At 41.0% G+C, this 13,388-nt stretch overlaps 1 protein-coding gene across 1 annotated transcript; it reads left to right on the top strand.

Moving 5' to 3' along the window:
- Window positions 1-18: 18 nt before the first annotated feature.
- On the top strand, window positions 19-12,939 carry LOC104535360 (palmitoyltransferase ZDHHC15-like). Its single transcript, XM_010179970.1, has 12 exons — window positions 19-294; window positions 844-907; window positions 2,412-2,438; window positions 4,191-4,285; window positions 4,606-4,726; window positions 5,563-5,632; window positions 6,234-6,266; window positions 7,408-7,528; window positions 8,914-9,046; window positions 10,166-10,292; window positions 10,960-11,069; window positions 12,896-12,939. The coding sequence occupies exons 1-12, from the start codon at window positions 19-21 to the stop codon at window positions 12,937-12,939; spliced, it is 1,221 nt and encodes a 406-aa protein (XP_010178272.1).
- Window positions 12,940-13,388: the final 449 nt, after the last annotated feature.

The following is a 13,388-nucleotide window of genomic DNA, read 5'->3' as shown; positions in this document are numbered from 1 at the left end:
TGGGGCCGGGCCGGTGCGATGGGGAGCGGGGGCCCTCCCGGTGCTGCCCTCCCGGTGCGGGTCCGTGAGGGTCCCGGGAGTCGCCTCTGGCGGGGGATTCCGGCGGAAGCCGTGCCCGCAGGAGGCGTAACCCCGCATGTCGCCGGGGTGGGGGAGTTCTCCCCTTTCTCGTCCTTTTTCTTCTCCTTTTTCTTCTCCTCGGGGTGTGGAGCGGGGAGTCCCGCCAGCTGGGCGGGCTCGCTGATCGCTGGATCTGTGGAGGCTGTAACCCGAGCGGGACCTCGGCTGGCACAGGTGTCCCCATGCCCTGGTCACACCTGGGACGGGGCAGGCATGCCCAGAAGGGATCAGGTGCATGCGAAGAAGCACTTTATTGCCACTCGAGTCCATGAGAGGATTAATTAATGCGATTTTTATTGTGCATTGTCTTGTTTTGCTTTAAGATTTGTATCCTGGGCCGGGTGGTGCAGGTTCTCTTAGTCATGAGTCCGTGAATTGTACGTCTCTGTGTCAGCCGGGGAAGTGACGTTTGTGGAAACAAGATTTCTACCCACAGTGATAGCCCGTGTGGTTGCCATTTGATAACGTTCAGACGTGATTTCTGGTTTCAGCAGTAACAAAAATTAGTATACGCCCCGCATTGCGGTCATTTTCTTAAAAGGAAATAAAAATAAGTTGCATTAACTCACACTCCCGAGTCAAGTAACTTGTTGCAGTAACATGGAAAACTGTAAATTTTAAAAACGAATTTTTTGGTCCTGACTAGTAATTGTGAGTTCAATGTACCAATTTAACTGTATAGTAAGTTGCAAACTTTCTTGTTTCTATTATGCTCTGGTTTAGTGTGTGTTCAATCACCTGTCACGAGAAGAGTTGCTCGGTCTGGTGGAGGTGGACAGAAAAGCTGGTAGTGTGGGCTTTTGAAACTGTGAGGAGGAGCTGTGGCTCGTTCCCTTCAGGACAGGGTAAGCCAGGCAGGGGAAGCGCACGTTCTCAGAATGGTTGGTTGAGGTATTGCTGTGAAAAGAGCTGCCTTCTGGTACCGGACAGCAAACTTAAATCACATCTTTGTTAGGGTTGCCAATGCAGTTAAGACCTATTGTTTTTTCTTGATGGAGACTAAAATGAAATGCAGCTTCTTTGATCTGTTTTAATTGGCAGCCTGGCAAGACCCCGAAATACTTCATGACGTTTTATTCCATCTCTGAGATTGTGGGCTGTTTCTTTCGAGAATTTACATGGAACAGTATCTGCAAGGTGCACACAACTGTTGATTAGACCATGTGACAATTTATTTTCCTGAAATGCTCAGTCTCTTTTTGCAGTGCTGTGCGTATTCAGTAATATTTAACACTGGCTAATTCGATGTCTTGGTGCAGCTCTTAGGAAAGGCTCTGCTGATTTAAGTGGGGATTGGATTGGGCCTGTGTTGTTCTGGTTAATGCTGGTTAAGCTGGCAGGAGCTCATCTCGCTGCTTAGAATCACAGCTTAAAATCACTCCTTTGCCCACACCTGTCTATTTTTTTGCCCCGTCTTTCTCTCTCGTGTATTCTGTCTGTGTGCGGAGGAGGTTATCTATACAGAAGTTGAAATGACTAAATTAATTATTTTAGGATTTGAACAGTAACTGTTGGGAAATGCAGGTACTTGAAAACCGGCTCTCAGGACAAAAAAAGTGATAGAGTGAGTGTTGAAGAGCCTCTTTCCAAGATTCCATTTTAGTTAAAGAAAGATGTCTTTATCTTTTCTGTTAAATTTGGATGATGGCTTTTAAGGTAATGGAAGGATTTTAAAATAATCAGTAGAAGTAGACATTAAGCAGTGCACCCTTTGCTGGTTGCTTTAAGTGGCTCTGTTAGAGGAACTGATAAAGTAAGGAGAGGTTGTGAAAACGCAGCTAGTAGGAAGTGTAGAAATAATTGAGTCATCACAGCATCTCCTTTGTGGCTGACTAGGCCAAAGCTGAGCGAATTTGTAAGTTTTTATTTATGCACTGGGACATAGCTTACGGTGGAGGATCAAGAGCACCTAGAGGCGAGTACAGCAGGCTGAAAGTGCACGTGTGGAGATGCTGCTTGGGCCGTTGCTGGAGGACCCTTGGTAACTGTGTCACATCACTGTCACCAGTGGATTACTTTTGTCATATTTCTAATGTGCAAATATACAAAATATATTTTATAACAAGGGAAAATACAGCATAAGTAACAGTTATTGAACATCTTGTGCATGTCATTTGTGTGTGTAAATAAGGAATTGTGGATGCTTTTGATTGATGCTGAACTGCAGGCGCTCTTTTTGTCTGATGAATTTTTCCCTAAAATGGCTGTATTTCAAATGGAAACTATTTTTGTCACTAACTTTTCTGGGAATCCTATTTGCTCTGTAGACATGGTTTTTTTTTCTTTTTCAGTGACTCTGAGCAACCCTGTGGAAAAAGGTATGTGCATTCAGTTTGCTATTTGATATTCAGTCCTTGTGTAAAAAGATTCACAACTGCGCTAGTTAAAATGTCAAAAATATTTTGTGTTAACTTATTTATCTCTTTCAGTGTTTTCTTCCTGTGATTATGCACTAGTGAAGTATACAGCGTGCATTGTTAGCCATGCTGTAACTTTTGAATGTGTTGGGAAATGCCCATGTTTAGTCACAGTGGCCCACCTGTTCTTTTTTTTCCACTGAAAGCTATTTTCAATGTTTTTTTGCAGCAGACTTTCTGCGTGGTTCTGTTGACCACTACACCCTGAGTGGTAGCACAGTAACTCCCAGCTACCACCACAGATGAGTTAGAGCGAAGGTTTCTGCTTCACTGTTCCTTGGCTTGGACGCTTTCATTTTCACGTGCCAGCACAGGCTGACAGCCGTGGTTGTGAGGCCCTGAAGCCGTATCGCCAGGTCCCTGGACGAGTCGGGCAGCAGGATCACTTGATGGGACTGCTTCCACTGGTGTGTTGTTGGATGCCACAGCCATGTTCTAAGACTAAGGGGTTTGTGGCCATTTTAGGGTTCCTCCTTATTCTTGGAGGTGCTTTGGAGGCATTTGGCTAATACAGATGGCCTCTTACCTTCATTTTTCTTCCGTGGTTATGAAGGATGGAGGTAGGTGTAGTGCTTTTCAGCTGGCAAAGAACAAACGCCAGATGATTCTTTCGAGATCCTTCATGTTGCTGCATCACATGAATGCTCTTTCCACCAGAGAGCTGCCCTGGTATTTGAAACTGTTACAGAGAAGCTGTGGAAAGCGCGGCGTTAATGGTGATTCAGCCAAAGAAAGTTATTAGTTGCCTAATCTATTAGTGCATCTCCAGGTCAGCTTCCTCTAACGTGCAGCTGCTTTATCAACAAAATTAAACCTGTTGCAAGATTTATCTCCTTATGTATTAATTTAAAAACGACTGAGCTCCACCTACACGTAGTATAAAATTAAATGACGTGTTTAAATAAACCTGTCTTGTAACCATTTGCAAATGTCTCAGTGAGTCGAGTATTAAAGAAAAAACAGTCAAATGGTCAGTGTTGCCTCTGGTTTTCTCAGCAGCAGCAGGCGTGCTTCTGCCCAAAGGCTTTGACAGAGTTTACACATTAAAATAAGATTACTTGATGCATGCTGGATTTCATGTGATGATGTTGTGTCGTGGATTACAATTCTTTCTCAGTAATCACAAGACTGTTTTGCTCAATTTGAGGGATGTTTTCCTGATTTGTTTTACTTTATCAACTGCAGCAGATCTAAAAGACGTTTAATAAGAGATTTTATTTTTTCTGATGATATAAAGCTCTGCTAGAGCATGTTATTTCTCCCAACTCTTGTAAGTGGTGAAAAATGCATTGCACGGGTGGGTAGTACACTGCTGGTATGGTACTGTGATTCTAAGTGCATTTGGTAGCAGCTGAACCCCAACTTTGGAGATGCTGGAGTATCGCAGTATTAACCTTTATGCTGCTCAGCACCAGGCAGTTCTGCTTTGCCTGTGCCTAGGATATGGGGAAATTCTACTGATCCTCTGACCATAAGGTTTAGCTGTATTTTAATACTGATTGGTACTGTGAATATTTCCCCCCCCTCTTTATTTTTCTTGTCATTTTTGTGAAAGATTAGAATTATGCCCATTACGAATGAGACTTTTGCTTAAGAAGTCATTGTTCTGCTTCTGGTTTTTATTTTGGGTTTGTTTTTTGGTTTTTTTTTTAGTGGCCTATCTGACGATATTCCATATTCTTTTTGTGCTCTTTGTGTGGACATATTGGAAGTCTGTTTTTACTCGCCCGGTGCAGCCAGGCAAAAAGGTAAGAGTGTGGTTTTCCTTCATTGCAGAGTGAAAGTGGGGATGCTACAGAGAACTCAAAGATCCTTCAGTCTAGTTGATCTATTCTAGTACGTTCTTTTGTGATCTTAATTTCACTTTTGCATTTCTTACTGATGTATCACATAGTATTCTGGCTGTACAGCGCTTCCTGTCTTTATCTTCTTAACAAACGTCTTTTCACATTAGATTAATATCAGTAAAAGCAGCAGGGGGGTAAAAATGTTTCCTAACTTGGCTGTATGTGAAATACTTTCTCTGCTACCTGTGGGTAACTGCTCCTCTCGTGACTTCTGCTTCTAGTACCATATATCCTACACTGACAAAGAACGCTATGAAAATGAAGAAAGGCCGGAGGTGCAGAGACAAATTCTCGCAGAAATTGCAAGGAAGTTGCCGGTGTACACAAGAACGGGGAATGGAGGTGAGCTACCAGAGAGCTTGGTTTCTCTAAGTGTAACCGAGCGTGCTAAAGTAGCGTATGCTGGCAATCCAGATGATAGTGCCAACGAGCAGGGTGTTCCTGGTGCCAGTGCATGTGCTGAGTAACGCTTGTGTGAATAATTTTAATACCTTCTCACTCAAGTTTTATGTTTGGGAAAGCAAAAAGGTTTGAACACTTCTGTTCATCTTCAGTGGAGTGCCAGGTGCTGTCTTTAGAAGCAATATGTTACCCTTTGTATTTCAGCTCAAAAGCCTACTTGTTATGTCTTCTTTTAGTAATAGATTGACAAAATCTGTAGTCATTTGTACTTAAAATGGAGTCTGGCTTAGACGTGCAGGACATAATTCTGTGAGCAGATTTTTGGACCCTGTTCTGTGATTAAGTGTGTACTGCTCTCCTTTCAAAGCCAAAACCAAATCTGTGTTCATAGTGGAAGCTCTGACCTGTTCATTTCTGTCAGACAAGCCAAAGGGTTCTGAAGTAAGGAGCTGCTCAACAGGCAGTGATCAAAATGGAGTATGTGTAAAGTCTGAGTAAATGTGGAGGCCAGAGAGAAGTGTCCAGTTTCATGTCATTGACTTTTAAGCTGGTTGTATATTTTGTGGTCAGGATTTCTGCCCGTATCTGCAAGCCTCCAGAAGCATGATGGGCATTGCTCAGCTGACCATGACCTGGCAGCGGAAATCAGCTGCAAATGCATTCTTTTGAAGTGACACAGGAAAGAATATGAATGGTTAGGAGATTGGCAGAATATTAACTAACGTGAGAACAGAACACTGTTCTATTACTTGGTGTTAATGTGTCTCTAATTTCAGGTGTTCGATTCTGTGACAGATGCCAGCTGATAAAACCTGATCGTTGTCACCATTGCTCCATTTGTGCCATGTAAGTTCCTGGGTTGTTTTTCACTGCAGGGAATATCGTCACCACAAAGTTACATGAATGGGCTGGTCCTTCACGTGTCTTTTTTCACACCAAGGTCCCAGGTTCCTCTGTCCCAGCTGCAGGCAGCAGTGGATGTTGGTGTGTGACAGCCTTAGCATTTGCATCTCTGCTCTTTGTGGCCCTGAAGTGCTGGCAATTCCCACACCTCCAAGTGTATCAGCGTTAAGTTGCTAGAAAGCTTGCCACCTAGTGAAAATTAACTGATTAACCCAGGCAGGCTAAAATAAACTACAGTGTTCACCCTTTAAAAAAAAAAAACATTCCAGGCCTTTACATGTGGTGTTTTGCAAAAGCTTTAAGCCCTCTAGGGCAGAAATAATTTTCTTTTTATCTTGCAGAGCACCAAGGCTTGATCTTGAAAAAGTAAGGAATGTTCCATCTTAAAATGATACCTACCTTAAAAAAAATCAAATAAACGGTATCATCTTGAGTTTGTGTCATGTACAAATCTCGCAAAAACCAGACGCTCTTGCTGTTGACCTGCAGCTGGCAATTAAGTACCAAATAAAAATCTTCCGTTTTTCTTTTTGTCCTTTTGCAGATGTGTGCTAAAAATGGATCATCACTGTCCGTGGTATGTTCTACATACTGGTTTGTAATTTTCTGAAGAGAGAGGCTGTTCAGATGCATTTCTTCCACAGATTTGTGCCTGTATGCCTCTTGCGTCTCTTACGTTGGGAAATTTATGAAATAATTACACTTTGAAATTGCCTGGAATGTTTGATATTTTGAAAGACAGAACGTGTTTGTTCCATGAACTATGTGTAAAAAAAGCTGTTACATCAATAGAATTGAAACCCCAACTGCTAATTCACTCTTTCACCGTTATTCAAATTCTAAGGAGACTTCAACTTAGCCTTTAATGTTGGGTGTATAATCGTTTCCGCATGCAGTCGGTGCTTGCTTTCAGTAATAATATTTGCACGCAGCTGTTTCTGAAATGGTGCCTGCCACCTGTGCATGGTCAGACACCTTGTGTAGAATGGTGCGTGGATAAATTAAGCTTTATACTTTTTGAGAATTACTGCCACTGAATTTCTTAAACTCCTCATTTTTTTAAAAGGAAAACTTCAGAAATGAGAAGCAACACAAACATGTCCCCACCTGTATCTCCCTGGTAATCCTAAATTTTAGAGGATTTTTCAAAGCTGAGTTTTGAGTCAAACACCATTTTTTTCTGCATGAATGGAGAATTAAAACCAACTTTGGTTTTCCTGGTAATCCTAAATTTTAGAGGATTTTTCAAAGCTGAGTTTTGAGTCAAACACCATTTTTTTCTGCATTCGCTTGTTCCTTTTTAGCATTGTCTTTTCAATAGAGAATTAAAACCAAATTTGGTTTTATTTGTTTTATATATAAACAAATGAGCAGTGGTGAATCTGGCTCCTGAGTCTTGCAAATGAATAAAGTAAGACAGAAATCCCAGATCTGATAACCTTTGCAGGCAAGACACACACACGAGGAATTGCATGAGTAATCTGAGTGACAGATTTGTCCTTTTGCTTGACATAGCAAGAAGTCTTCAAGTGAAAAGCAAGAAGACTTAGTTCTGTTTCATTTTGACCACTACAGGGAGCTCTTTATTGATGAAATTGTGCTGTAAAATCAAGAGGCTTAATAAAACCAAATCAATTGTAGTGCTCAATTGTAGTGCTCATTGTGTTACAACTGTGTGCTGTGCATATCCTGACTCCGACTTTGCTTTTGTTCTCTAGGGTGAATAACTGCATTGGATTTTCTAACTACAAATTCTTTCTACTCTTCTTAGCCTATTCTTTGTTGTATTGCTTGTATATTGCTGCAACAGTCTTCAAGTATTTCATTAAGTATTGGACAGTAAGTTGTGAAATCTGGTTACTTGTCATATCCTGCGAGTCTGGTGGGGGGCAGTCGCTCCTGTTGCTTTTTGTGCTTTTGGTCAATGGAAGGTCTGCATTTCTTCTGTAGGGTATTTTCCTGTGCCCTTTTCTGAGTATAACTCCATTCTATGTCTGAAACGCACAAAGCGAGAAGCGACTTCAGGAATTTCAAACTGTAGAGTTAGCTTCTGGCAAAGAATCACTGAATCATTTAGATTGCAAAACACCTTTGAGATCATCAAGTCCAGTCATTAACCCAGCACTGCCAAGTCCACCACTAAACCATGTCTTGAAGTGCCACATCTACCTGGCTTTTAAATACCGGCAGGGTTGGTAGCTCCCCCACTTCCCTGGGCAGCCTGTTCCACTGCTTGGAGAAAAAAAAAAAGTTATCTGCTCTTCCTCATCTTGTTTTTACATGTGTGTATCTCAGAATCTTTGGCATCCAAGTACGAAATCCTGGCATTGATTTTTACATATTTACTGAATAATATCAAAAAGGCTTCTTCATTTTCTAATTCCCCTATGACTCCTTTCTAATTTTAAAATTTGACTGAAATTACATATGCTTTTTATTCAGTTATCAATAACTCATATGCAAGCAATGCCAACTGACAGCTCCAGTAAGAAACTGGCCTTATGTCTCTAGGTTTTTTTTAAGTCTCCTCTGCTGCTAACTCTGTATGACTGTGTTTAATTTAACTTTGCTGTGCATTAATTGATTACATTTCTAATGTATATAAAATGCCTCCTGGGATGTTCATGGGACACAAGCAGGAATTGTTTCTGATGCTAAGAAAGGCAGAGAGGCTTGAGCTCTGTGGCTGCATATATGGGATGAGCAAAGGCTGAGAAGTAATATTTTTGCTTTGAGGTCCCCACAGCCTAAGTGCAGATGCCCGCTTGTGAGGATCTCCGGCACTTGCCTCTTCTACTGGAGAAGGAAATAAACATTTCTTCCGAGTCTAAGACCCCGCTTGGCTTTTAAACTTTTCCAAACCATCTGTGCTCAGTTCTAATGCTGTAGCTACAGAGGTCAGGTTCTCTTGGCATGTCTTATGTTGCAAGAGGTGCAGAATTGTAATATGTGGCCATGAACCTCAGCAGGACATAAACAGGGCTTCAAGACTTTGGGCCTACTTATTTCCCCGTGGGCCCAGGGCATGTTCCTTGTGCCCAGGTGGGAGGCTGTGGTTACATACAAAAAGCTCTGTTACATACAAGAAGCTCGTGGCAAACCCCCACTCTTTCTGCTTTAGTTAGTTGTAGTTCGTTGGCTCTAGCAGTGCTTCTCTCTAGAAACAAAGAATTTCCAGCTTTTATTTGTTCTTTTGACTTGTCCTGTGTTGCTTTTCTTTCCAGGGTGAACTGACCAATGGACGTTCCAAATTTCACATCCTTTTCCTTCTCTTTGTGGCAGTCATGTTCTTCGTAAGCCTCATGTTTCTGTTTGGCTACCACTGTTGGCTCGTTAGTAGAAACAGATCTACTTTAGGTAAGACTCTTCTGTCTGTCTTCTTTAGGTAAGACAAACCAGAAGTGCTGTTAGAAGAAAAAATTAAAAAAATAAAAAGGCATTTGTGTTCTACTTCTGTGCATTTCCTCTGGAGTTTGAGGGGAGGAAGATTGGAAATCTTGGCACAATGCAGCAGAAATTTGTCACTTCAACTGAGCTGCATTTAGTAGCTGGTGTAACAAAAGCTTTGTTAGGGAAATGAAAGCCTTAAAGCGTAAAAGCCCAATTATAAAAATGTTATGCATATGTATAACTACATTTGGTGTGAAATCAGTGCAGCTTTTCAGGAATCATGGTTCTTTATGCTTCTATGCTGGAGTGCATCCTAAAACAGCTTAGTAAGGTTGAGAGAAAACAGTGTCCTTCACTGACAAAGGCAAAGAGGTTATGACTGTAAACCCGATGAAATGAAAATCTGAAACAGGATGATTTTGGATTAAGTTTCACAACAAAACACACAATATCAAGAGGTTGAGTAAATATTTAGATTTTGTATAGTTATTAACTTTAAAACTCCTATCAAGGAGCACTGAAGCTCATCTGTCCATGAACACCAGATCTCTGGCAGCAGCTTAGAAGGTAGATGGCATTTTCCAGTACACTCCAGGTTCTGCTCCCCTCTCTTTTCTTAATTTTGTCTCACCAGAACAGAGGGTCTATTTGCGCATGTTTGTTCCTAATGCTACTTCATTATATCATTAATGAATGAGGCAATTTAAATCTCCAGTGCCTCTTCTGAAATAGCCATTGAAGACCAACCTACTTAATTCTGCAGGGTTTTTTTACTTAGAAATTTCTAACCAGTGAATTTCAACAAGTCTCGCTCAAAGATCTTTTAACTCTGTTCTCCAGATTAAACAAACCATTTGCGGTTTGGTTTTACTGTTCCATATGGTTCATTTGCAAGACCAAATTCCTACCTTCAGTTCAAAAGTCTTTACAGGCTTTCAAAATGAAGACACTATTATCTCCAACTGTTGTGTCTTTGTAATGGTAGCTCATAATCTGTGAAATGATGTTTTCTTTGGATGGCTGCAACATGCACAGTCCTGTTTCACAGTATTTGGCATTGATTTTCATTTTTTTTTCTGTGTGCAGAGGCTTTCTCAGCTCCAGTGTTTCAGAATGGCCCAGATAAAAATGGATTCAATCTTGGCTTTGTCAAGAATCTTCAGCAAGTGTTTGGAGAAGAAAAAAAGCTCTGGTTCCTACCTATTGCCTCTAGGTGAGTAATAATTGAGTCAGTGCTAAAAGCTGATGTAATTAACTGAAGGGACTGACTTCAAAATGTCTGCTACGGCCTCAGCTGTGGTGCTATTATTGTGTGGCTTGGCTGACTGCTGCTGTGCATCATTATCAGTGCACCAACAAACATCATCCGAGTGAATCCTGTGCACCACAAGTCTGGAAGGGAAAGGTTTTTGAGGACTAAATGTGCTGTGTTTCTGCCCTGAAGAATCTGTGGTATAAATTGAGAAAATTCATACCTATGGTAGAAATTGCTGCTTCTACGTAAATGTTTTCCTTAGTTCCCCCATCAGTTCTAGTTCTCTCTAGGTTTTTTCTGTTGGTTTTTTTTTTCTATATCCAAATGACTTGAGCAAGTGAGGCATATTTAAGTTCTGTTAAAAATTGCTTAATTCCAGGCTATTGGTTTGAACTTTTATTCTCCAGAGAACTTGAAGGACCAAAGCAACTTGCTAGTAGAACTTGGTATCTGAGCTGCCACAAAAGATAAACGCAGTATTTTTCAAAACTTAAGAATAATTTTAAGTAAACATTGGAAATACAGGCAACAGAAAACTTGTAGAAACAGAAAACGTGTAGAAGTTGTCATCCTTAGGGTCACTTGCTGCTTTTTACAGTGTCTTTCTCTGCCTTTTTCCATGCAGCCAGGGTGATGGCCATTTCTTCCCAATGAGAGCTGTGTGTGAAGCTCAGAATCCTCTCCTGGCAAGTGAAGAGCAGTGGGAAGATGACGGCGTAGACGAAGAGCCTCATGGTAAGATAACGCTGAAGGAAATGAGTTGTGTCATGACCTGCAGTGACTAATGGATTAATTATAAGAGCTAATAAAATTTTTAAAAATGGTCTTGGCTAAGTCACTGGGCAGCTCTGACGTGACGAACACACACAGATTAAAAATAAGCCCTCCTTTGGGGTCAGCTCTTTGTTAATTTTTTTTAATAGCTTTCTACTTGCAAGTAAATGAACTGAGGGGTTGTTTCAAGTTGCAGAGAGACAATGAAATTTCCACTGAGTGCATTTATATGTAAATACTGCTGCATGCAGCACAGCTATTGGAGACATAAAGTTGTGCCTGTAAAAATGAAAATACTTAAGAGATTTTTTTAAAGTGCATTTATCCCCTCTGAGTTTGTGAAAACGTGCATGCAAACACCTGAATGCAGTGATATGTTCAGGACTTTATACTTTGTTTGTTCAGCTTTATTACAAGGGTAAAGAAGTTCGTTTGGTTTCTATGCATGCCCTGCTATGCGCTGGTCTCCATAGCACGCTTCACATACCGATGTGAAAATACACTCCAGGATTTTGTCAACAGGACTGAAGAGGCTTATTTCAGCTTTTCTTCAGATTAACTGCTTTAATTAGTTCATGGGTTTGTGTTAGAAAAGGACCTGTTCTTCCTGTTTTGTTCTATACGTTTTGGCAATAATAATGTAACACAAATTGGATCCTTTAGGAGTAAAAAATAACTCCTTCAGGAATCAGTCAGAATGTCTTCCAACTTTTACAAAGTTCTCTGAATCAATAATTAAGTATGAAAACGTTTACCAGTGAGATGACTTCTGGCCAGATCAGACCCCAGAATCTGAATCTGGAGTTTATGTGAAGTCCCACAATTTATAGTGCTTATAAAATAGATGGCACTTACAGGCAGTTGGACTCAATGATTGTTGTAGGTCCCTTCCAACTGAAATAGTCTGTTCTGTTCTACTTGTCTTTCTCAGTGGAAAATAGTTTGTAATCTTACTCCAAGAAGTAACAGAACAGAGGGCTGTTCTCTGGGACGTCCCATCTGGGTAGATGTATTAAATTTTGCATGGTGAAATGGATGTCTGTGCTAATAAATATGATAATAACTTGATAATGGAAATAGCACTGATTCTTTTTATACATCATAAGGAAACAAGAGGTCTAGACAAATGTATTTATTGTGTATGTAGCATTGAGTGGAAAGGGGGAAGTGCTTGCTTTTGGTTTTGTTTCTTTACCTTCACAGAGAAAATTTAATGAAAGTTCTGTGGCAAATTGCTATTTGACGCTGCTTGTTGCCATTCCTGCATTTGGGCCATCATGTATTACCATGAGCTCAGGATTTTCAAACTGAACAGCCAACACCAGTGTAAGATGTCTGCAGGCACCTACTCCCATCTGACAGAAGGGTTTTGGGAAACTGTGGTGTAGGCACGGATGATGTTTTACTCTTCCTGTTTTCTCACCGTTGCTTTTTCTTTTTGTAAGGCATCAGCACATGAAATGCTCTAAGCTTAGTGTTTTCAGGTTCCATCTTAAACAGTAGAAGTAAAGCAATATAATTTTCTAATTAGAGAGGCCTGAAATGTTCCATCAAACCAAAAGATCTGTTTGCCTTTCTGGCTTTAAAGCTTGTGACATAGTTTTGTAATAGCCTGTAATACAGTAATTTCAGTTTAAGAACTGCTGTTCAGTTAGCTCTGACAAGTGGTTGTCTATTTTTATTTAGAATGATTTTTAAAAACACACTCCCACACATAGTGCAAAATATATTCTCAGTGAGAAAAACAGATTTACTTACCTCTAACTGCTTCGTTTTTCATTCTACAGATACTGGTGAAGCTTCATCCCTTGCCATAGAAAGGGAGACATAGCAGTTGTAATATGCAGCAGGATAGAGCTTGTTCCGAAAGGTCAGTATTTCTTTCTTCATTACCTTCAAAACAGCTGCTCTGCAGGGAAATGGGTAGGCAAGCTTTGGGTTTAACAGTGGCACGCTCCACAGCGCGTGGGCAGAGTCCCCCAGTGCTGACAGCTGGGGAGTGCAGACCACGCTGGCTTTGGAGCAGTGCAAAGGGACAGGGATGTGCCCGCTGATGGGCAGAGACCCTCACCACAGTATCGTGTTGATGCATGGTAGTATTTCATCAATATTTCCCCATCTTGCCCAGAAATTTATTGTGTAAGAGAACTTAAAAGAAAACGGTGTTTATCCAGTAGCCCCGGGCTGGATGTTAACTGAAGAGCCAAAAGCACTGTTTGTAGGGGAGGATACAAACCTGGCAGCTCCTCTGGTAAATGTGGCAGGAATGGCTCTTGCCAT

This window comes from Mesitornis unicolor, unplaced genomic scaffold, assembly GCF_000695765.1.
Source record: "Mesitornis unicolor isolate BGI_N332 unplaced genomic scaffold, ASM69576v1 scaffold11202, whole genome shotgun sequence".
In the NCBI taxonomy this organism is placed as follows: Eukaryota; Metazoa; Chordata; class Aves; order Mesitornithiformes; family Mesitornithidae; genus Mesitornis; species Mesitornis unicolor.
Note: the sequence above shows the minus strand (reverse complement) of the source record. Positions and strands in the feature narration are given on the sequence as shown.

Coding starts and splice junctions, on each gene's coding strand:
- LOC104535360 (XM_010179970.1), top strand. CDS start 19: ATGGGGAGCGGGGGCCCTCCCGGTGCTGCCCTCCCGGTGCGGGTCCGT. Junction 6,267..7,407: donor ATGGATCATCACTGTCCGTG/GTATGTTCTACA, acceptor TTTGTTCTCTAG/GGTGAATAACTGCATTGGAT. Junction 11,070..12,895: donor CGTAGACGAAGAGCCTCATG/GTAAGATAACGC, acceptor TTCATTCTACAG/ATACTGGTGAAGCTTCATCC.